This window comes from Miscanthus floridulus, chromosome 8 (assembly GCF_019320115.1).
Source record: "Miscanthus floridulus cultivar M001 chromosome 8, ASM1932011v1, whole genome shotgun sequence".
NCBI lineage: Eukaryota > Viridiplantae > Streptophyta > Magnoliopsida > Poales > Poaceae > Miscanthus > Miscanthus floridulus.
This window is the reverse complement of record NC_089587.1, coordinates 30692636-30716155: the sequence shown is the minus strand read 5'-3', so window position 1 is coordinate 30716155 and position 23520 is coordinate 30692636. Positions and strand designations below refer to the sequence as shown.

General features: G+C 56.3%; 1 protein-coding gene across 1 annotated transcript; it reads left to right on the top strand.

Moving 5' to 3' along the window:
• The first annotated feature begins 12849 nt into the window (after positions 1–12849).
• LOC136468801 (uncharacterized) lies at positions 12850–13653 on the top strand. Its single transcript, XM_066467234.1, has 2 exons — positions 12850–13081; positions 13169–13653. The coding sequence occupies exons 1-2, from the start codon at positions 12850–12852 to the stop codon at positions 13591–13593; spliced, it is 657 nt and encodes a 218-aa protein (XP_066323331.1). The 3' UTR covers positions 13594–13653.
• Positions 13654–23520: the final 9867 nt, after the last annotated feature.

The following is a 23520-nucleotide window of genomic DNA, read 5'->3' as shown; positions in this document are numbered from 1 at the left end:
TAACCAGCTAGCATATTTTTTATTCTCTTTGCTTAGATTTTCTACTACACAGGAGTAAGATTTGCCAAAAGAGATGACAACGATTTAGAACGTGTTCGGCTGGTCAGCTTCGGCTGGCTGGCTGACCTTTTTTTCTAGCCGATATTTTTCTCTCACCAAGTTCCAACATAAACAGTGTTTCTATATGCTACAGTAAAGATTTAAAGCCAGCCGAACACTCTCTTACACTTTGGAAAGGAGGCACTAGGGCAGCTCCGGTGCTGCCATCGAGCCGAATCTAACTGCCGGTCTTGTCAAAATCGATGTTGAAGTTGAGAGGCCCACAAGGCCAGGCCACGATACACCCACCTCCCTCGGTTCGATGTCCTCCGCGGTGTTCTTGGTTTGATGATCGAACGTCCAGCAAAGACCACAGCTCGGTTCGCTGCTCATTATATGGAGTACTGTACATCCGTTGGCCTCAATTCAATTCAAGCGAGCGGAAGACAAACACAAGCGAGAGCGACCCAACCGAAGCATGGGCCATGGCACAGACCGTAGTCCAGCGCACGGGAGCCCCGCGAATCGGAGCCGTGCCCGTGCAGTACCGGCGGCCCGCTTTGCCTGTGCACCCGGGCAACGGGTCGCTTCGCAGGCTGCCTGTACGTACGGCTGCCGGCCAGTGAATGCTGCCGCGTTCAAAAAACCACGGCCGGTTCCCCCTTCGCCATCTCGGCCAAACGTCCTTGGCTGCGAGAACGAGAACGAGAACGAGAACGAGGACGAGGCTGCTGCTACGCTGCACTTCGCCGGCTGCCGGCAGAATCCAGTTTCCACCGACAGCTAGCTCGTCGCCCAGAAACTGCAACGAGCGAGGCAGCCTGTTCGCTGGTTAGTTTCAGCCAGCCCAAACCAACCAGCCAACATTATTTTTCTCTCACAATAAATCAGCACCAGATAGCTTAAATCAGCCCAGAAACCAACCAGCGAACAGGTCGTAGATCCCCGGTCACCGACATGTGAATCTATAAAGAGATTCTCTATTCATTCATGGTGATATGTGCATACTGTATGGGCATCACCTGCTAGTCAGGATGACCACAAAAGCTTATTTTAAGCATGTCCCGAGTTAGCATGAGGAGGTATTTTTGTATCCGTTTATATCCACATAGCAATCAACCAAACATACTTTTTTTTCTCATACTATATAGATCTATTCAGCTAGGATAAACAGGTACAAAGTGTTGTGTTCATCAAGCGCGAGGTGGGCCCAATGGCAAGGGAGATATTCATACACTAGTACATACTAAATCAGTTCTAAATTATAATTTGTTTGACTTTTTTTTACCCCAAGTTTGACCACTTGTCTTATTCAAAAATTTGTGCAAAATATCACTTCTTTTGCAGTGACTTGTTATATTAACAAAAGTTCTTCAAGAATGACTTAAATTTGACTATGTTTGCATAACTTTTTTGAATAAGATAGTGATCAAACTTGGAGTAAAAAAAAAAGTCAAACGAATTATAATTTGAAACGGAATGAGTACTAGTTTATTTTACAGGTCTTCCAAATACTTCCCGAAATAGTCTCTCTATCCTAAAATAAACACACATACCTCGCTTCTTGGAGGTGTCAAACTTTTTCAAATTTAACTAGTTATATATAAAATACTATCAATATTTATACCTTTAAATAAGTTTACTATGAAAGTATATATTCTATTATCAATATAATGATGCACATTGCACATCATAGATATTAGTATCTTTGCGTATATATTTGCTCAAACTTAAAAAAAACTGACTCCTCAATAAGTGAGATGGTTATTAATTTGTTTTGGAGCTGAGTGAGTACTTTAGAATATATGACACAGAAGGTCAATTTCTGTTTGGTAAAAGCTATTATCAAACATCCCCTCCCCCCCCCCCCCCCCCCCCCCCCCCCCCCAAAAAAAAAAATTTACCAATTACGGACGTCACAAAAGGATAAATTTCTAGAGTGTTCTTATGTTCTTATGCTACTGTTGATAGTAGGGACTATGGCCGCCGCCTAGCTTGTGCCTTCACGGGTGGTGCTGCGCTTGGCCAAAGCGTGGTGACCTGCTGCCAAACTCCTTTCCGTGTGCCTGCAGCCGGCGCCTTTGGCAAGCAGGGGCGCAGGGCACCGCACGCCTGCGGCAGGCAGGCAGCCGCAGCTACCACGCATGTACAGGGGGGCAGCAGTGCCCCTCGACGAAGGGGGAAAAAAAACAGATCGGCTACTTCTAAAGCGAAAAAAATAAATATGAGCTTTACTTTAATTTTTAGAAAGCTATTATATGGAGCTGTTGGAGAAGAATAAAATTTGAGGTTGCTACTTCTTTTATTAACTTGCTAGATTTATTTGTTTAGCAAGTAGATTGTATCCTGGAGATGCTCTTAGTCCTATGGATTGAAACAGAGCCTAAAACGAAAAATGGAGTTAATTTATTTTAGAATGGAGGGGTAACTAAAGTTGATCAGGTCCAAACCTGTTATAGACAGGACCAACAAGCAATGCTTCATAGATTGCGAGATTATATAAGACAAGATTGTGTGCATTTGCATTCTCCCACTCCATAAGCTCATATGACGGTCATGCATTTGTGGGAGCTTTGTGACAACTTTTGCTTCATAAAAAGTCGAAAAAGTTAAAAGCTCCCCTAAACAGGGTTGTTACCTCAAGCAAACAGAAACTCTAAAAGTTACGCTCTCTACTAAAGAAGCAGAGAAACTCCCTCGGAGTAGCTTTTCGAACTTCTTTAGAAACCCTCTCCAAGAGGTGCTTCTAGAAAAGCTATAGGTCCCCAAACATGGTCTAAGACAATGTAGAAATATGCAAAGTGAAGAGCTAAACTCCGACATGACATGGCACAGAGGTGACTGATGCAATCGATAGGCAGCCTGTTCGCTTGCTCGTAAACGATCGTAAATTTCTAGCCGGGAACAGTGTTTTTCTCTCACACCAAACCAGCCAGCAGTAAATAATCCATGATCGTTTACGGTCTCCCGAACAGGCTGAGGAGCCGCGATAACACAGGATGATTGCAATCTAGGGCCTTTAATGTGAACACCAACTGACCTCCCAGCGGTCTCCTTGGCTATATTCTCGAACTAGGAACTTTTTGAGGTTTGGTGTTGAGTCATAGATATTATAGATGCTTCGCCGAATTCAAATAACACGCATGCATTTCCTCGTCAAATGGGGAACACTAGCTGCAATCCTAATTATGGTTATCCTTAAGGCAATTGGTACTTAACCCGAACAAGAACACACACATATGACCACCATTGTGATTTCTAGGCATTGAAATGAAATTACAATTTATGTTATCTTGCAGGAATCGATTGCTGGCACCCTACCAAAATTCATTCAGGGCGTTCGGCTGGTAGGGTCTCGGCTCGTTTCCGCGTGTTTCAGCTTATTCTCTCTCACAGAATACTATTCAACCATCCAAAATCATCCGAAACCAGCCAAAACCTGACCAGCCGAACGCCCCGATTGCCTTGCCCATAACTGCTGCTTCGCGAAGAACTAGCTCAACAACGCGTCTTGTATGCCAGCGGTCACGACAAATGTGCGTTACACAGATCTGAAGGGCATCAATGACACAAGACTGAGCAAAGGCTGCTAGGCGAATAGCGTAGGATAGTTGCGACGGAGCATAGTGAACGTACAAGATGGGTTAAATGAACTTTTCGAGCCAAATAAAGTATATAGTCCCCGTTCGGCTTGCTGAAATTTGGTTGAAAGTGACTGAAAAACACGGTTCTGGTTGAAATGTTGTGAGAGAAAAGCACTATTTCGACTGAAAAAAGAAGCCGAACAAACCGAATTTAAGGTAGGTCAAATGGGACAGTATCTTAAAGTTGAATCCCCACAATCAATTCGAAAACCACTCCATCCATCTCTTTTTAATTATCGTTCTTACATATCTAGTCATACTTAACTTTGACCAAATATATATAAGAGATTATTAATATTTATAGTGTGTAATAGGTATCATTAGATTAATTAATCATTGTATATATTTCTATAATATATTTATTTAATAAAAGATACATACTTTACTAATAATATTTTGTATAAATCTAATCAAACTTAAATATGATGAAAAAACGACACTTGAAAAAGGACGGGAGGAGCAGACCTGATCCGGCCCGCCGGACCCGACACAAATTGCCACGTCAGCATGCTCATCCATCCATTTCTTCGCGTCAGCGAGCTCATGACTCATCTATCCATTCCATCCGTTTCTTCTCGCTGGCTCCCCTCTCCGTTGGCCTCCACGCCCGTCAAACCATTTCAATTTTACCACTTGTAGCGCCTGGTGCCAGCGCACGGTGTTATTGATAATAACTAACAGTAATAAAAGAAATAATAAACGCACGGAGAGCAAGGTATTGGTGCTCCCTGGCGCTTGGCTGCCTGCGTCTGCGTCTGCGTCTGCCTTCCTCTTCCAGACTTCTCCAGCCGCGTCGACCCCGAGCGCGAAGCATCCACGACGACGCCCCAGAATCTGCTAAAAAGAACAAAATGGGATAATTTTTTATACGACTTTTTTTTTAAGTCGCTCCTCTATTCCAGTCATGATATACCCCGCGTGATAGAAAATGAAACTGTCATCTCTGCGATCCCCGTCTGTTTTAAAAGAAACAAATCGATCACCTGAGGCCACATGCATGGAAGAAAATAATAATCATGCACGAAAGAAAAACAATCATGCATAATCATGCAGGGAAGGAAACAATAATCATGCATGTAAGGAAACAATAATCATGTATGAAAGAAAACAATAATCATTTACTTTTTTTTCAAATAGTGGTCTTTTTTTCGGAGCCTTTTATGTAGTTTAATAATGACTGGGGAGTTAGGCTTGTGAGAACTTACTCTTAATTGGGTTACGAGCTAGGGATGTAGCACTTTAATGAATGTCTTGGTTGAGTTTTACAATTGCCAAAATTTAATGGTGCTAATAAGATTGACAATCCTATAACTCTGTAGTACCTTTCTTTTTTTCAAAAAAGAACAAATGCTACTTATGGTCGACCATCCTACATGTTAACTTCAGATGTGTTTGTAAATAATCAAAAGAAGTTGGCTTAATGCCAATCTTTCTTGTCGTCTTTTTTATTCTTTATATTTATACTAGGTAATGTATTCGTGCGTTGCTACGGGATAACTAACAATTTATACTAAAACACACGGATCGCACGATAAGATAACAATACTGTAAAAATTAAATATCAACGTTAAAGTGACATTTAATCCAAAAAGCAAAGTTTATGAATTTAATACAGTCACGGAGTGCGCGGCGTCGCAGGCTCACAAACTCTACTTTATAGACCTTTCTGTGATGCGGCTAAGATAATATTTTATATTGGCAGAAAGAAATTTCCGATATCTATTTCTTTTATTGTATATATATAATATTTAATACAAGAATAATTTATACATGATCTTCTTGAAAGTTTTCTGCAGTGTAAAGACATCTTCGTTTTCATGCATGTCCGTGTTAACGCTACGGTAAAAATAAAAGGACAATATATCAATTAAAAAATAAAAACAAAACCCATACTCAAAGTCAAAGAGATAAATTATGGATGCTTGAATTTTGTTATCCATTATTGTCGGTGTTTTGGAACCGGGGGTCCCTCAACCAACGAGTGAATTTGTACTGCGTGTCCCTAATCCCGGATGGTGATGCAAAGAGACACAAGGTTTATACTGGTTCGGGCAGTCGAGGCCCTACGTCCAGTCTGAGAGATTGATCTTGTATTCCTTGCACCGGAGTGCTCGTGGTAGGGGGTTACAAGCTGAGTGAGAGAGGGAGCTAGCCCCAGGTCTCGACGAGGGTGGTGCGAACGGCTTGGGACGTTGCTCCCAAGCAGCGTGGAAGTGCGTGATTCTATCGGTGTGTTTTTTCCTCCCGCCCCCTAGAAATGGCCCTGGCTACCTCCTTTTATAGTTACAAGGAGGAAGCGAGAGGTACATGAGAAGGCTACTATTTGCTGACGTATTCCGCTCCCTGAAGCAGTATGGCGTCGTGGGAGTTCCAGTCGATGTCTAGTCGGTATGGTCTTCAAGGCTGACGACATGCTGCGCTCTTGTACTTTTGTTGACTTGGTGAAATGCCGAGGCCTGGGGGCTGCTGTAGTAGGCTGCGTCGAGACCTGTCGCGCTGAGGCCGAGACCCACTGTGCCGAGGCCTGCTGTGCCGAGGCCTTTAGCGGGTGGCAATGTGAGGTCTGGGCGGCCATCGCCGATAGTTGATTTGGGCGGAACAGTGCCGAACACGCGTCTACAGGATACGGTGCCCTGTATCGTCAGTAAGGGATGGTAAAAAGGCGATTTGACCGTTGTCCTGCCGCGGCATGCTGCCGATCGTGACTTCCGTAGTGCGGGCAGCTGGGTGCATTAATTGGATGCGATAGCCTGCCGGAGTGACTTTTGAGGTGGAGGTGACGAGATTGCGGGACGAGCCCAGCCTCGGGCGAGGCGGAGCATGGCCAGTTCGCCCGAGGCCCTACCGGGAGTCTCGGGCGAGGCGGAATCCGAGGCTCATCGGGGGTCTCGAGCGGGGCAGAGCGGTCGGTTCGCTGGCCCCGAGGTCACAGGAACCTGGTTCTGACTCCCCACGTCGTGTCCGTCCTTGGTGCAGGAGTTTAGGCAGCACAGTAGCCGATAACCCTTGCACAGTCCCGTCGTGGATGGCAGGGTGCTGACGTGACGGACGTCTGGTCTGCCACGTCGCTGCACTGCGCCGCCGTGTGATTTGTTGGAGTGGTTGAGCGCCTCGACAGGACGTGCGGAAGTGACATGCGGGTCGTACTCGGTCTTGTGCGTCGTGGGGCTCCAGTACGGCTTGATGCAGGACATGGCGGGCGACGTGCGGGTTGCCGTGTAATGACGTCGTAGGGGGCAGCGGCTATGCCGAGGCCGAGCCATCGCGGGGGGCTCGGTGGTCATGGACCCTCAGGCTGCCGAGCCCGTGAAGCAAACTGTCGAGGTTCTTGGGGGGAGTTATTGGCCTTGGGTACCGATTCCGAGGCTACAGTAGCCCAGATGTGGCTCCCCACGCTGCATTGTCCTCGGTGCAGGAGTTGGCAGCATAGTGAGGCATGGGCGTCACGGTGGTTAGTACAGTGGCGGGTAACCCCTGCCCAGTCCTGCCTCCTGTCCCATCGGCCATTCTGCTGTACGGTGCCGGGCGTGCGGTTGTCGCCAGAGGCAACAGTCGGCTGAGCTGATGTGACACGACGTTTTGTCAGAGGGACGGGAGAAGGAAGAGGCGGCGGAGTGCTGCCGAGCCTGCCTTGCGCGAGACGGAGGGTCGGTGGCCCGGCCGTGGCCTTTGGCGGGGAATCGCTCGGGGTCGGTAGCGAGGGGGCCTCGGGCGAATCGGAGAATCGGCCGAGGCCTGCGGCGATGGGCCTCGGGCGAGTCGGGGAATCGGCCGAGGCCCTTGGAGCCTCGGGCGAGTCGGAGAATCGGCCGAGGCCCTTGGAGCCTCGGGCGAGTCGGAGAATCGGCCGAGGCCAACAGCGTTTAGCTGGTTTCGATCTTTACGAAGTCTAAGCAGTCGTTTTTTGGATTTTGCTTAGGGTACCCCTTCTCACGGTATCCGACAGTAGCCCCCGAGCCTTGGGGGGAGTGGAGGCACTCCCCCTGAGGTTCTGACGAGAATTGGCTCTTCATAGTTCCTGTCGGGATGTTGTTTTGTTTTCGGGGTTTCGGTGGGTGCGCGCGAGCGCACCCGCCGGGTGTAGCCCCCGAGGCCCTGGAGGAGTGATTTCACTTCTCCAGGGGCTTTTCTCTCTTTCGAGTGGGGAGTTACATTGTGTTTGCCGGGCCCGTGGGTGCGAGTTCGGATCGCAGGGCCTCGACGATGCTGCGGGAAGAGCCCCTTAGCCTCCGCCTGGAGCGAGAGGGCCGTCAGGGGTTCACCCGACTTTTTATTCGACCCTCGCGCTTCCTTTTCGCTCGGAAGGAGGGTTTGTTTTACCGAGACCCCTCGTGTGCGAGTCTGAGCCGCTGGGTCTCGGCAAAGTGTCGCAGGAAGAGTCCCTTAGCCTCTGTGCGGAGCAAGAGGGCCGTCAGGGATTCTCCTGACTTTTTGTTCGACCCTCGCGCTTCCTTTTCGCTCGGAAGGAGGGGTGGAAGATACCACGCTACCCTCGGTGGGCGCGAGCGACGGCATTTCCGGTGAGCTGTTATCGGGTAAGTCCGAGTGGAGGCCCGTACCCCGTTCGCTGGGGGTCGGCTAGCGGTCCTGAGACGCGCTCCAAGAGTACCGAAGGGTTTCTCTAGTGGGTGCCGAGGCCGTTCGCTGGGCCTCGGTGGCTCGGTGCCTCCCTACGGTGGGATCCCATTCGGAGACTTCCCTGCCGGTCTCGGACACGACACAGGGCATCCCAAGCGTCTCGCTTGCTTGGGCCTCGGCCTCGCATAGGCTCGCCCGTAGTCGCCCCTGACTCTGTTGTCCTGGGGCGGCTGTCGAAACCCCTGGGGGCCCAGCCTTCGAACCCCTGGACCGTAACGGGCTTGGGTCGCTTGTCTTTATCTCGGGTGCAGGAAGAGCCCCCGAGCCTCCGCACGGAGCGAGAGGGCGGTCAGGGGTCCTTCCGTCTTTTTTTGCCCGTCCCCCGCCCGTCCTTTTCGCTCGGACGGGGGGGGCTGTTTGCCGAGCCCACTCGTGTGCGAGCCTGAGCTGCTGGGTCTCGGCAAAGTTGCAGGAGGGCCCCCGAGTCTCTCGCGCGGAGCGAGAGAGCGGTCAGAGGTCCCCTGGCTTTTGGTTCGTCCCTCGCGTGTGAGGGTCTGACTGCCGAGCCCCCCTCGGGTGCGAGCTTAGGTCGCGGGGTCTCGGCGTCTTTTTGCAGAAGGAGCTCCCTAGCCTCTGCACGGAGCAAGAGGGCCGTCAGGAGTTCTTCCGGCTTTTTGAACGACCCTCGCGCTTCCTTTTCGCTTGGAAGGAGGGTTTGTATTGCCGAGCCCCCTCGTGTGCGAGCCCAAGTCGCTGGGATTCGGCAATGTGTCGCAGGAAGAGTCCCTTAGCCTCCACACGGAGCAAGAGGGCCGTCAGGGATTCTCCTGACTTTTTGTTCGACCCTCGCGCTTCCTTTTCGCTCGGAAGGAGGGTTTGTGTTGCCGAGTCCCCTCGTGTGCGAGCCCAGGTCGCTGGGACTTGGCAACGTTTCGCAGGAAGAGTCCCTTAGCCTCTGCGCGGAGCGAGAGGGCCGTCAGGGATTCTCCTGACTTTTTGTTCGACCCTCGCGCTTCCTTTTCGCTCGGAAGGAGGGGTGGAAGATGCCACGCTACCCTCGGTGGGCGCGAGCGACGGCATTTCCGGTGAGCTGTTATCGGGTAAGTCCGAGTGGAGGCCCGTACCCCGTTCGCTGGGGGTCGGCTAGCGGTCCGAAGACGCGCTCCAAGAGTACCGGAGGGTTTCTCTAGTGGGTGCCGAGGCCGTTCGCTGGGCCTCGGTGGCTCGGTGCCTCCCTACGGTGGGATCCCATTCGGAGACTTCCCTGCCGGTCTCGGACACGACACAGGGCATCCCAAGCGTTTCGCTTGCTTGGGCCTCGGCCTCGTATAGGCTCGCCCGTAGTCGCCCCTGACTCTGTTGTCCTGGGGCGGCTGTCGAAACCCCTGAGGGCCCAGCCTTCGAACCCCTGGACCGTAACGGGCTCGGTGCCTGGTCCCTTTGCCTGAAAGGAATCGGGTGGGGGTTACCTCTCTCCCTGCGGTTAGCAACGGCAGGCGCGCCTTTTGAGGCAGCTTTTTCGGGGAGGTGGGACGGCGCCTGCAGCTGCTGCGGTTGGGCGTGACGTGGCGTCAGTCGACGGGACGTAACTGCACGCGCAATTAATGAGGAGGGAGTGGGCGGTAAGACCGGATCTGGATAACCGCACCGGATTTCCTGGGGGAAACTTCCCCGATTTCGTCGCCCGGTGGTTTCGATTCGTCCCTGCATAAATACGCAAACAGCCTCGCCCTCTCCCTCCTTACCTTTTCCGCGTTCGCCTTTGCTGCCTCCGTGCCGTCGCTGAGAGCATAGAGCGCCGGGGAAGAGAAGTGCGAGGGCGAGAGATCGAAAGAGAGAGGGGGAGAGATTACCGCTGTAGCAGCGTCCTCCGCCGCGCAATGGCTGGTGGTCCCGTCATCCTCCCGGCGGATCCCTGGGAGCGGTCCGACGTCACCGAGGAGAAGCTGCAGTCGCTCGTGGAGGCCGGTCTTCTTCGCCCGATCACCGACCCCGACGAGCCGGAGTGGATTGCTCCGGGGGACGAGTCGGAGCCGAGGCCGCGCGACGGTTACGTGGTGAGCTTCGTCGTCTTCCACGAGCGAGGCTTCGGGTCGCCGGCGGATAGCTTCATGCGGGCACTCCCGCACTACTATGGCGTGGAGCTGCACAATTTCAGCCCCAACTCCATCGCGCAGGCGGCCATCTTCGTCGCCGTCTGCGAGGGGTATCTAGGGATCGCTCCCCACTGGGAGTTGTGGCTCCATTTGTTCCGAGCGACGTTCACCTCCAAGCCGGGGGGAACGAGGGGGGCTCGGAAGGCGCAGAGGGCCGGCGGCTGCACCCTCCACGTGCGCCAAGACCGGCAGTCCCTCTACATCCCGGCCCAGCTGTCGACGTCCAACCGTCGTTGGTATGACGGCTGGTTCTACCTCCGCAACGACGGCGGAGGACTTCCCCCTTATACCGGGCGGGTTGTAGAGAGTCAACCGGAGAAATGGGGGTACGGCGTCATCAAGGTCGACCAGCCTAGGCTGGAACCGCTCTTGAGGGCCTTGGGGAAGCTGCGTGACTGCGGCCTTTCGGCGGCCGTGGTCGTGGCGGCCTTTCACCGCCGGAGGGTGTTGCCGCTAATGGCCCGGCGACGGCGGTTGTTCGAGATGACGCCGAGCGACCCGGTCGCCGGTATCAAGATGTCCGCCCTCGCCCTTACCGATGACGAGACCCTGCGTCGGGTGAGGGAGGCGGTAGACGGGAAGCCGAGGCTCGATGACTTGATGCCGTTCCCGATGCGCCCGTCGCGGGGGTATGTCTCGCTGGTAAGTTGGATGTTGTCGAGGCTTTCGCGTCCTTCTTGTTTTTCGCCTTTTTGGTCTGTTGTCTTACCTTCGTCGCTCTCACAGGGGATAAGAGACGTGCGAGGCTCCCCGCCGCCCGTTCCTGAGGACGCCCGGCGGCGATCCGTGAACAGGGCGCGTGCCGAGGAGGAGAAGAAGAAGAAAGATGCCCAGGAGGCGAAGCGCACGAAGAAGATCCTCGCGCGCGAAAAGCTGGACGCCCGTCGCCGGCGCCAGAGGCTCGACGGTCTCCCTTTGGAGCCGTCTCCCTCGCCGTCGGTGTCGGATTCTTCGAGCGACGGCGGTGGGTGCGAGGTGGGGACGGCCTGCCTGGAACACCTCCCCGACATCAGGGAGATGGTTCCCGGGGCGCCGGCAAGGAGCCTGACGCCCCTAGGAGAAGGAGGAGGTGTCCCGGGGCCAGTGGTGGCCCGTCCCGGCGCCGAGGCCGGCACACCCGAGGCGCGGGTGTCGGAAGAGCGTGCCGTCGGCCCGATGGGTTCGACGGTGGAGGTTGAGCGGGTGACGGTGGGGGCGACCCCATTATCTCCGCGAAGGGTCGAGGAGGTGCCGGGGTCCGACGGGGTCCAGCTGGCGCTGGTGGACACCGAGGCCGCGTTGCTGCCACCACCGCCGCCGTTGCAGAGGAGGCGGACGGTGTCGAAGCGGTTGCATCCCCGTTCGCGGTAAGCGTCTTTCCTGGCGGAGTCCGCTTCTTGTTTGCCCCTTGGTTGCATGCTGACCTTGGGAGTGTCTTTTCTTGCAGCCAGACGCTTCTGGTGGGAGACCCTCCCTTGGCGCCCCGTAAGGCGCTCAAGGTGAACGTTAGCTCCTCCGCCCATCAGGCAGCGGAGGCGCAGGCTGACGCGCAGCGTGGCGCGGGGTCGGGTGAGGCCGTTTTGGAGGAGGCGGCTGCCCAGGAACAGGGGGCCGAGGCGGCCGCGGAGCGAGTGGAGGAGGAGGCCGCCCAGGAACAGGGGGCCGAGGCGGCCGCGAAGGAGGCTGGGGCGTCTGCTATTGCCGAGGCCACTGAGGGCGAGGCCGGAGCCCCCAAGACCTCCGATGTCAGGGCGGTGGACACCGAGGCCATCAAGGTAGAGACGGCGGAGGCCAGAGCCCTCGGGTCCGTCGAGACCGAGGCGATGGAGGTGGAGACGGGGCAAATTTTGGCGCCGCCCCTGGTTCAGACAATCTCGTCTGATGATTCCTCCCGAGGGAAGGAGGCGGCGGACGTCGAGGCGGCCAGTACCGCGGAGCAACAAGTCCCAGATCCTGCCGAGGGGAGTTCGGCCCTTGTTCCGCTACGGCCCGAGCCCCGTGGGTGGAACTTCCCGCGTGTTTTCTGGCGGGACCAGGCTGATCCCGAGGGGGAGCCTGTGTTCGCCCTTGAGGACGTCGCCGAGGGGGGGCGTTGGGATACCCTCGAGGAGTATCGCCGATTGGCCGTGCGGTCGTTGCAGACAGCGATGACTGTCATGGAAAGGGACTTGCCTGGTGTCACTCGGGTGAGTACTTTCCCCTCTCGTGCCGCGTTGTTTTCTCTCCGAGCCCGCTCGCAGTGTTTTGACGTGTGTTTTTTGTTTTGCCTCCTTAGGAGCTCGAGACCCGATCCCTTGGGAAATCGGTGTTCCTGCGAAATGAGAGGGATATCTGGGACCAGCTCCGGCGCCAGAAGGGCTTGCTTGCCGATGCCCAGGGACTATTGTCGGCGCGGAGTGCGGAAGTGGAGGACCTCCGCCTTCGTTGTGCCGACATTCAGGCAGGAGTTGGCCATGGCTAAGGAGCAGTCCGCCCCTCTGGTGGCCAAGATCAAGGAACTGGAGGAGGAGCGAGACTCCTTCAGGCTTCGGGCCCAAGAAGCGACGGCCTCTGCGAAGGCTACAGCCGGGCAGCTGGGTGCGGAGCAGAGCGAGCATCAGGCGACAAAAGTCGCCCTGGCAGAGGCTACCAAGGCGGCCGAGGCCTCTCGGGTCGAGGTCTCAGCCTGGAAGGGCAAGGCCGAGGGTAAGTTCCGCTGAACCATGTTCCTCGTTCCATTTGCTCTTTTTGTCCTGGTTCGCGCTTGACTCCTGACCCCTTGCTGCGACGTAGGTCTGGAGAAAGAGGCCTCCCAGGCGGCTGAGGCCTCCGTCGCGGCGCAAGCAGCGCTGGATGTCGAGGTCCGGGAGCACGAGGCGCTGCGCAGCGCTGTCCGGTCTGCCTGCGAGGCTCTGGACGTCGAGGAGGTCCAATCAGCTAGCTCCCTTGGGAGCCGCCTCATCGCGTTGAGCGGCCACGTCCGCGAGAGACTCCGAGGGGCGTTGCACACGGGTGTCAAGCGCGCCCTGGCCGTCGTCTCCTCGCACTACGCCATCAACCTCGAGGCTGTCAGCGACGGCTACGTGTTGCCAGAAGATGACGAGGAGGCTGATGCAGAGGTCGTGAGGCTGTTGGAGGCGGCCGAGGCACCTGGCACCGCGTTGGCCAAGCTGTTCGAAGAAGAGGTGGTCCCTCCCGCGCCAGCCGCCGATCCTTGAGCTTTGACCTGGGCCAAAAGGGGCCATGTAACCGAATCGAGTTAGTTGCCGAATCGTGACGTTTTTTTGTGGCCGTCGAGGCCCTTAAAGTATTTGCGTATGTGTGCTTCTTAACCGTTTTCCATTCTATTTCTAAGTTCGTGCCCTCTGTCCCGATCGCGAAGAAATCCCTCGGAACCTAAGCCGTCCTTCGGCGAAGGGCGGTGAGGGAGCTGCCGTAGCCCAGAGGCGTAGGCCGTTCTCACAACTCAGCCGGCCCTTTGGCCTCTAGACAGGCTTTTGGTCTTTGGGTTTCTTGCGAAGGTCCCGTCGGAGCGCGAGAGAGTTTGGTGTGGAAATTTTCGGAAAAACGGTTGAGAAATGGTGTCCGGGACTTAGGGGGGTTCCCCCTTTTTAGCCCCCGAGGGAGGCTCGACTTTGCAGAGGCAGAGCCGAGTCTCCCTTATTGCGTTATAGTGACGTCGAGCCCCTATCGATAGATAACCTCTCTGCAAAGAACTTCCTCGGAACCTAAGCTGTCCTTTGGGCGAAACGGTGGTGAGGGAGCTGCCGTAGCCCAGAGGCATAGGCCGTTCTCACGACTCGGCCGGCCTTTTCGCCCTTGAGACGATCTTTCGGTCCTTGGGTTCTATACAGCCGATTTGTCTATAAGGGGGTTCCTCGAAAGATTATAACAATTTAAAGAACGCTTCTTTATTCATTTCGAGAAACAATGTAAACAACGTTTGGAAATTTAAGGGTAGAAACGACGTAGCTGTTCTATGTTCCAAGCGTTGGTGAAGATTTCGCCCTTCTCGTTGGCTAACTTGTAGGTCCCGGGCTTCAGCACTTGAGCGACGATATACGGCCCCTCCCAGGGTGGGGTCAGCTTGTGGCGGCCCTTGTTGCTCTGCCTCAGTCTCAGCACTAGGTCGCCCACCTTCAGGTCCCGGCTTTGGACGCGCCGGGCTTGGTAGCGTCGTAGGGCTTGCTGATACCTGGCTGAGTGTAGTAGCGCGACGTCGCGGGCTTCCTCCAGTTGGTCGAGGGCGTCTTCGCGGGCAGTGCGGTTGCTTTGCTCGTTGTACGCCTGTAGCCTCGGGGAGCCGTATTCTAAGTCAGTGGGGAGGATGGCCTCGGCTCCATAGACCAGGAAGAACGGTGTGAATCCCGTGGCTCGGCTCGGGGTATTTCTTAGGCTCCAGATGACTGACGGGAGTTCGGCAAGCCATTTCTTGCCAAACTTCTTCAACTGGTTGAATATTCTTGGCTTAAGGCCTTGTAGGATCATGCCGTTGGCACGCTCTACTTGGCCATTCGTCCTTGGGTGCCCTACGGCCGCCCAGGCCACCCGGATGTGGTGGTCGTCGCAGAACGTTAGGAATTTGCGCCCGGTGAATTGTGTCCCATTGTCAGTGATGATGGTGTTAGGAACCCCGAACCTGTGGATGATATCCGTAAAGAATAGCACCGCTTGCTCGGATTTGATCTGAGCGATCGGACGAGCCTCGATCCATTTAGAGAATTTGTCGATAGCTACCAGCAGATGGGTATAGCCCCCGGGTGCCTTCTGCAGAGGCCCAACCATGTCCAGTCCCCACACAGCGAATGGCCATGTGATGGGGATGGTTTGGAGGGCTTGGGCCGGGAGGTGCGTCTGTCGAGCATAGTACTGGCATCCCTCGCAGGTGCGTACTAGCTTTGTGGCGTCGGCCACCGCCGTTGGCCAATAGAAACCTTGGCGGAAGGCGTTACCTACGAGCGCCCGAGGCGCCGCGTGGTGCCCGCAGACTCCCGCGTGTAAGTCCTGAAGTAAGGATTGGCCAGTCTCGGTGGTGATGCATCGTTGGAGAATACCAGATGGGCTGCGCCTATATAACTCGCCGTCGCAGAGGACGTAAGTCTTGGCGCGTCGCGCAAGCCGTCGGGCTTCGGTTCTGTCAGCAGGAAGCTCTCCTCGGACGAGGCGATCAAGGAGAGGGACTCGCCAGTCCGTTCCTTGGTCGGTCTTGGGAGGCTCTTCGTCAATCGCCATCGCCTCGGGCTCGGCTGGCGGGGTCTCGACGGCAGAGGGGGCCTCGAGCCCTGCGGTGGGCTCGGTCGATGGGTCCTCTTCCGTCGCCGAGGCGTAGTCGACGGACGGCTGGTGGAGGTCTCTGGCGAAGACGTTCGGAGGGGCCGGGGTCCGTGCCGACGCCATCTTTGCCAGTTCGTCCGCGGCCTCGTTGAACTTTCGTGCAACGTGGTTGAGTTCGAGACCGTCGAACTTGTTCTCCAGACGACGTACCATCGCGCAGTACGCCTTCATTTTGGGGTCGTGGCAGCTTGACTCTTTCATCACCTGATCGACGACGAGCTGCGAATCACCCCGTACGTCGAGACGTCGTACTTCCAAGTTCGATGGCGATTTGCAGGCCGTTGACGAGGGCCTCGTATTCGGCGACATTGTTGGAGGCGGCGAAGTGAAGCCGGATCATGTAGCGCATGTGTATTCCGAGGGGCGAGACCAGGAGCAGGCCCGCGCCGGCCCCAGTCTTCATCAGAGACCCGTCGAAGTACATGGTCCAGCATTCTGATTGGATTTGAACGGGTGGCAGCTGTGTGTCGGTCCACTCGGCTACAAAGTCGGCCAGGACCTGTGATTTGATCGCTTTCCGAGGCGCGAAAGACAAGGTCTCCCCCATGAGTTCGACAGCCCATTTGGCTATTCTACCCGAGGCCTCCCGGTTTTGGATTATCTCTCCCAGAGGAAAAGACGACACCACAGTCACCGGGTGGGACTCGAAGTAGTGACGCAGCTTGCGTCGAGCCAAGACTATGGCGTAAACTAACTTCTGGATGTGCGGGTAACGTGTCTTAGTCTCGGAGAGCACTTCGCTGATGAAGTAGACAGGTCGCTGGATGGGCAGAGCGTGTCCCTTCTCCTGCCTCTCGACGACTACGGCCGCGCTGACCACTTGGGTCGTCGCGGCGACGTAGAGTAAGAGGCGTTCGCCCTCGGTGGGCGGAACCAGGACGGGGGGGTTGGTGAGCAGTGCTTTGAGCCTGGCGAGGGCTTCCTCGGCCTCGGCGGTCCAAGAAAAGCGCTCGGCCTTTCTCAAAAGGCGGTACAGGGGCAGGCCTTTTTCGCCGAGGCGGGAGATGAAGCGGCTCAGGGCCGCAAGGCATCCCATGACCCTCTGCACGCCTTTGAGGTCTCGGATCGGGCCCATGTTGGTCACGGCCGAGACCTTCTCCGGGTTGGCCTCGATCCCACGTTCCGAGACTATGAATCCTAAGAGCATGCCTCGGGGGACCCCGAAGACACACTTCTCGGGGTTGAGCTTGATGTCCTTCTTTCTGAGACATGTGAAGGCAACCTCCAGGTCGTCGACGAGATCGCCGGCCTTCCTGGACTTGACTACGATGTCATCCACATAGGCCTCAACGGTTCGTCCGATATGTTCGCCAAAGACTTGGATCATGCACCGTTGGTAAGTGGCCCCTGCGTTTCTGAGGCCAAACGGCATGGTTACGTAGCAGTACATGCCGAATGGAGTGATGAAAGAGGTCGCGAGCTGGTCGGACTCTTTCATCTTGATTTGGTGGTAACCGGAATACGCGTCAAGGAAGGAGAGGGTTTCGCATCCTGCAGTGGAGTCGACGATTTGGTCAATTCGTGGTAGTGGGAATGGGACTTTCGGGCATGCTTTATTTAGACCAGTGTAGTCCACGCACATCCTCCACTTGCCACTTTTCTTCCTGACTAGAACAGGGTTAGCCAACCACTCTGGATGGGATACTTCCTTGATGAACCCGGCTGCCACGAGCTTCTGTACTTCTTCGCCGATGGCCCTGCGCTTGTCCTCGTCAAACCGGCGCAGGCGCTGCTTTGCCGGCCTGGAGCCTGGCCGGATATCTAAGGCGTGCTCGGCGACCTCCCTTGGTATGCCTGGCATGTCCGAGGGACTCCATGCGAACATATCGACGTTCGCACGGAGAAAGTCGACGAGCACGGCCTCCTATTTGCTGTCGAGGGTGGCGCTGATCTTCAGTCCTCGGCCGTCGGGGACGGCGGGGTCGACGGGGACGTGCTTGACAGCCTCCGCGGGCTCGAAGGCCCCGGCGCGCCGCTTGGCGTCGGGAACCTCGCCACCAAGCTGGACGAGATCGGCGATGAGGGTCTCGGCCTCCACGATGGCCTCGGCGTACTCGATGCACTCGACGTCGCAGTCGTATGCATGTTCGTACGTGGACTCGATGGTGATGACGCCGTTGGGGCCTGGCATCTTGAGCTTGAGGTAGGTGTAGTTGGGGATCGCCATGAACTTGGCGTAGCACGGGCGCCCCAAGATGGCGTGGTACGCCCCCTTGAATTCTACCACTTCGAAGGTGAGGACCTCCTTGCGGTAGTTGGAGGGAGTGCCGAAACAGACGGGTAAATCGATGCGTCCGAGGGGTCGCGTGCGCTTTCCTGGTACGATGCCGTGGAAGGGCGCGGAACCGCCTTGGAGCCGTGATCGGTCGAGCTCCAGGAGCTCCAGAGTGTTGACGTAGAGGATGTTGAGGCCGCTGCCTCCGTCCATGAGCACTTTGGTGAGCCGGGTGTTGCCGATGATCGGGTCGACGACTAGTGGGTACTGCCCGGGGTTTGGAACGTAATCAGGGTGGTCATCTCGGTCAAAGGTGATTGCTTCCCGAGACCAATCGAGGTACCGGGGGGTGGCTACCCTGACCGAGAAGACCTCCCGGCGTTCCCTCTTTCGCTGGCGCGCCGTGAGGCATGCCGAGGGTCCGCCAAAGATCATGAAAGCGTTGCGTACCTCGGGAAACCCATCATCTTTATCACCGTCCCTTTCGCCGGCGCCCCTTTTCCTGGCCTCATCGTCGTCGGGGAGCCCGAGCCTGGCGTAGTAACGCCGGAGCATGGTGCATTCCTCGAGGGCATGCTTCACCGGGCCTTGATGGTAAGGACAGGGCTTTTTTAGCATGTCGTCAAATAGCCCGGGGCCGCGGGGGCCTCGGGGATTCCTGCGATCTGTTGTGGCGACGTGAACGGCCTCGAGGACCTCCTGCTTCCCCGGGCGGCCCTTCTTCTTTCTCTTAGGGACGCGGGTGGGCGAGGCCTCGGGGGCCTCGTCCTTTTGCTTCCCCTTGGCGTCGTTGTTGGGGAAGATGGCCCCCACCGCCTCTTCGCCCGAGGCGAAGTTGGTGGCGATGTCGAGGAGCGCGGCGGCAGAGCGCGGGACGTTGCGCCCTAACTCTCGGACCAAGTCCCGACAAGTGGTGCCGGAGAGGAAAGCCTGGACGATCTCCGAGTCACCGACGCTGGGTAGCTCGGTGCACTGTTTGGAGAAGCGCCGGATGAAGTCTCGGAGAGACTCGTCCGGCTTCTGGCGGCAGTTCTTGAGATCCCAGGAATTCCCAGGGCGCACGTAAGTGCCCTGGAAGTTCCCGACGAAGATCCTAACCAAGTCGCGCCAGTCGTGGATTTGCGAGGGGGGGAGATGCTCAAGCCAGGCTCGCGCCGAGTCCGTCAAGAGCAAAGGGAGATTGCGGATGATGAGCAGATCATCGTCCGCGCCACCCAGCTGACAAGCCAGGCGATAATCGGCTAGCCATAGCTCAGGGTTCGTCTCGCCGCTATACTTGGTGAGGTTGGCTGGCTGTCGGAACCGGGCGGGGAAAGGAGCAACGCGGATGGCCCTGCTGAAGACCCGAGGTCCTGGCGGCTCAGGGGAGGGGCTGCGGTCCTCACCACTGTCGTAGCGACCGCCTCGGTGCGGGTGGTAGCCTCGGGCGGCTCCGTCGTCGTGGCGCCGTCGCCTGCCAACTACCTCGTGGTCGCCTTGTACCTCGCGTTGGTGTCCAGGTCGGTCGCGCACCGAGGGGGCCCTGTTGACCGTCGGCGCGCGAGCGGGCTCGGGACGGACCGAGGCATCCTGACCTTGGCGAGGTCGTGCCGTGGGTTGCTCCGAAGTGCCTCCGCGCCGGCGGGAGGCGGAACTTTCGGCCTGCTGTACTGCTGCGGTCTCGAGGAGGTCGCGGAGCTCTCCGCGGACCCGTCGCCCTTCGGTGGTGGAGGGCTCGGGCATCGCTCGGATCAGCATCGCAGCAGCTGCGACATTCTGGCTAGCGCGGTTAAAGATTGGGGGTGGCTCTCCGCCCTCGTTGTCGTTGATGCGGTGATGAACGTCGCGGGCCCGCGCTCGGGCTCCTCCGCCCTCACCGCGCCCTCGCTGCTCCTGCTCGAGAGTGTCCCGGAGCTGTTGCAGAAGGAGTCGGTCCTGTTCGACCTTGGCCTGAAGCTCGCGGAGCTGCTCCAGGTCTGGGCGACGATGCCCCCCGTGGACGAGATTCTCGTTCCGTGCTGCCGGGGCTGCGAGACGAGGAGGCGTGGCACCACCCGTCCCCGCCCGGGGCGGTGAACGAGTGCCTGTCCCTTCTTCCTCTTCGCCCACCGTTGGCATCCCGAGCCCGACGTGGAAGCACTCACGGGATGGATCGTAAGTCCCTTCGTCGTCGGAGTCGGAATAGCCGAGGCAGTAGTCGCTTGCGGCCAAGAATTGGCGTAAAGCCCCAGGGTTGTGGAGTTCGGAGAAATCCACCCCGGGCCACGCCTCGTCCTCGTCCGAGGGGTCGGAGTGGGTGCTTAGGTCGAGAGCGAAGCGCTGGCGGCGTTCCGAGGGGTGCTCGTGAGCGGCAGCGTAAGCGTAGGCGTAGGAGGTGGCGGCATTTCTTAACCCAAAGGGGTATGGGAACGGGGCCGTCTCCAGATTCTGCCCCGCCGGGGTCGGTTCTTCAGGGAGTGGCGGAGCGGGGTTAGATGACTGGGCATCGTCGTAAGCCCCTGGCGATTTTCCTTTGTCCAGGCTCAGGTCAGACAGGTCCCCAGTCAGGGACCCCGTACCAACAGCTGGTCGCAGGATATCGGCGGGGAGTGTCGTGCTGCCCCGGGCTCGCGTAGCGTCGGGGTGGCCTTGCTCGCGCCGTGCCCGGCGAGCGTGGCGAGAGCGGCCGCCCGGACGCCGCCTACGCCTGGGCTGCCGGGGCGTGACTTCAGTCGTCGGACGGTGGGGTTCGAGGAGCGAGGAGCACCATGTCGTACTCATGCCCTAGAGACATGAACTCTAGGCTCCCGAACCAAACTATGGTGCCGAGGCGCAATGGTCGTATGTGGTCTGCCATCCGGAACTTGCTAGGATGACGAAGCTGACACGCAGAGGCCCCTACCTGGCGCGCCAACTGTCGGTGTTTTGGAACCGGGGGTCCCTCAACCAACGAGTGAATTTGTACTGCGTGTCCCTAATCCCGGATGGTGATGCAAAGAGACACAAGGTTTATACTGGTTCGGGCAGTCGAGGCCCTACGTCCAGTCTGAGAGATTGATCTTGTATTCCTTGCACCGGAGTGCTCGTGGTAGGGGGTTACAAGCTGAGTGAGAGAGGGAGCTAGCCCCAGGTCTCGGCGAGGGTGGTGCGAACGGCTTGGGACGTTGCTCCCAAGCAGCGTGGAAGTGCGTGATTCTATCGGTGTGTTTTTCCTCCCGCCCCCTAGAAATGGCCCTGGCTACCTCCTTTTATAGTTACAAGGAGGAAGCGAGAGGTACATGAGAAGGCTACTATTTGCTGACGTATTCCGCTCCCTGAAGCAGTATGGCGTCGTGGGAGTTCCAGTCGATGTCTAGTCGGTATGGTCTTCAAGGCTGACGACATGCTGCGCTCTTGTACTTTTGTTGACTTGGTGAAATGCCGAGGCCTGGTGGCTGCTGTAGTAGGCTGCGTCGAGACCTGTCGCGCTGAGGCCGAGACCCACTGTGCCGAGGCCTGCTGTGCCGAGGCCTTTAGCGGGTGGCAATGTGAGGTCTGGGCGGCCATCGCCGATAGTTGATTTGGGCGGAACAGTGCCGAACACGCGTCTACAGGATACGGTGCCCTGTATCGTCAGTAAGGGATGGTAAAAAGGCGATTTGACCGTTGTCCTGCCGCGGCATGCTGCCGATCGTGACTTCCGTAGTGCGGGCAGCTGGGTGCATTAATTGGATGCGATAGCCTGCCGGAGTGACTTTTGAGGTGGAGGTGACGAGATTGCGGGACGAGCCCAGCCTCGGGCGAGGCGGAGCATGGCCAGTTCGCCCGAGGCCCTACCGGGAGTCTCGGGCGAGGCGGAATCCGAGGCTCATCGGGGGTCTCGAGCGGGGCGGAGCGGTCGGTTCGCTGGCCCCGAGGTCACAGGAACCCGGTTCTGACTCCCCACGTCGTGTCCGTCCTTGGTGCAGGAGTTTAGGCAGCACAGTAGCCGGTAACCCTTGCACAGTCCCGTCGTGGATGGCAGGGTGCTGACGTGACGGACGTCTGGTCTGCCACGTCGCTGCACTGCGCCGCCGTGTGATTTGTTGGAGTGGTTGAGCGCCTCGACAGGACGTGCGGAAGTGACATGCGGGTCGTACTCGGTCTTGTGCGTCGTGGGGCTCCAGTACGGCTTGATGCAGGACATGGCGGGCGACGTGCGGGTTGCCGTGTAATGACGTCGTAGGGGGCAGCGGCTATGCCGAGGCCGAGCCATCGCGGGGGGCTCGGTGGTCATGGACCCTCAGGCTGCCGAGCCCGTGAAGCAAACTGTCGAGGTTCTTGGGGGGAGTTATTGGCCTTGGGTACCGATTCCGAGGCTACAGTAGCCCAGATGTGGCTCCCCACGCTGCATTGTCCTCGGTGCAGGAGTTGGCAGCATAGTGAGGCATGGGCGTCACGGTGGTTAGTACAGTGGCGGGTAACCCCTGCCCAGTCCTGCCTCCTGTCCCATCGGCCATTCTGCTGTACGGTGCCGGGCGTGCGGTTGTCGCCAGAGGCAACAGTCGGCTGAGCTGATGTGACACGACGTTTTGTCAGAGGGACGGGAGAAGGAAGAGGCGGCGGAGTGCTGCCGAGCCTGCCTTGCGCGAGACGGAGGGTCGGTGGCCCGGCCGTGGCCTTTGGCGGGGAATCGCTCGGGGTCGGTAGCGAGGGGGCCTCGGGCGAATCGGAGAATCGGCCGAGGCCTGCGGCGATGGGCCTCGGGCGAGTCGGGGAATCGGCCGAGGCCCTTGGAGCCTCGGGCGAGTCGGAGAATCGGCCGAGGCCCTTGGAGCCTCGGGCGAGTCGGAGAATCGGCCGAGGCCAACAGCGTTTAGCTGGTTTCGATCTTTACGAAGTCTAAGCAGTCGTTTTTTGGATTTTGCTTAGGGTACCCCTTCTCACGGTATCCGACAATTATCTACCGACGTGCATATAAAATAGACTGAATAAACAATTAAACATAGATAAAAAAACTAAATTAATGAAAGGATCATTGCAAAACATCAATCATCTCATAGATTCGGATAATATCACAAAGCTACTCAAAACTGTAACCGTACTCTCACCTTAAACATTATCCAGATAAATAAATTATAATAAAAGAAATGGATATCGGAGATTTCTTCCTACCAATATAAAATATTATCTTAGCCGCATCACGGAAAACGTCTTTAAAATAGAGTCTGTGAGCCTGCGACGCCGCGCACTCCATGACTATATTAAATTCATAAACTTTGTTTTTTTAATTAAATGTTACTTTAACATTGGTATTTAATTTTTATAGTATTATTATATTATCATGCCATGCGTATGTTTTTAGTATAAATTATTATCCCGTATAGACTTACGGGCACGCTGCCTACTCTACAAAAGAACCACATGTCACGAATGGATAGGGGTGTGTTTAGTTCCTCCCAAATTTTTAACTTTGACATTATGTAAAAAGAAGATTTCTCGTCACATTAAACTTACGGTACATGCATGAAATACTAAGGGGGTGTTTGGTTCTTTAGTCCAGATTTTAGTTCCTGTCCCATCGAATGTTTGGACACAAGTATGGAGTATTAAATATAGATTAAAAAAATAACTAATTACACAGATCGTGACTAATTTACAAGACGAATTTTTAAGCCTA

What these genes read in the sequence shown, in the direction of transcription:
- LOC136468801 (XM_066467234.1), top strand. Translation starts at nt 12,850, where the DNA reads ATGGCTAAGGAGCAGTCCGCCCCTCTGGTGGCCAAGATCAAGGAACTG. An exon ending in CTGGAAGGGCAAGGCCGAGG is followed by an intron (nt 13,082 to 13,168) that starts GTAAGTTCCGCT and finishes GCTGCGACGTAG; the next exon opens with GTCTGGAGAAAGAGGCCTCC.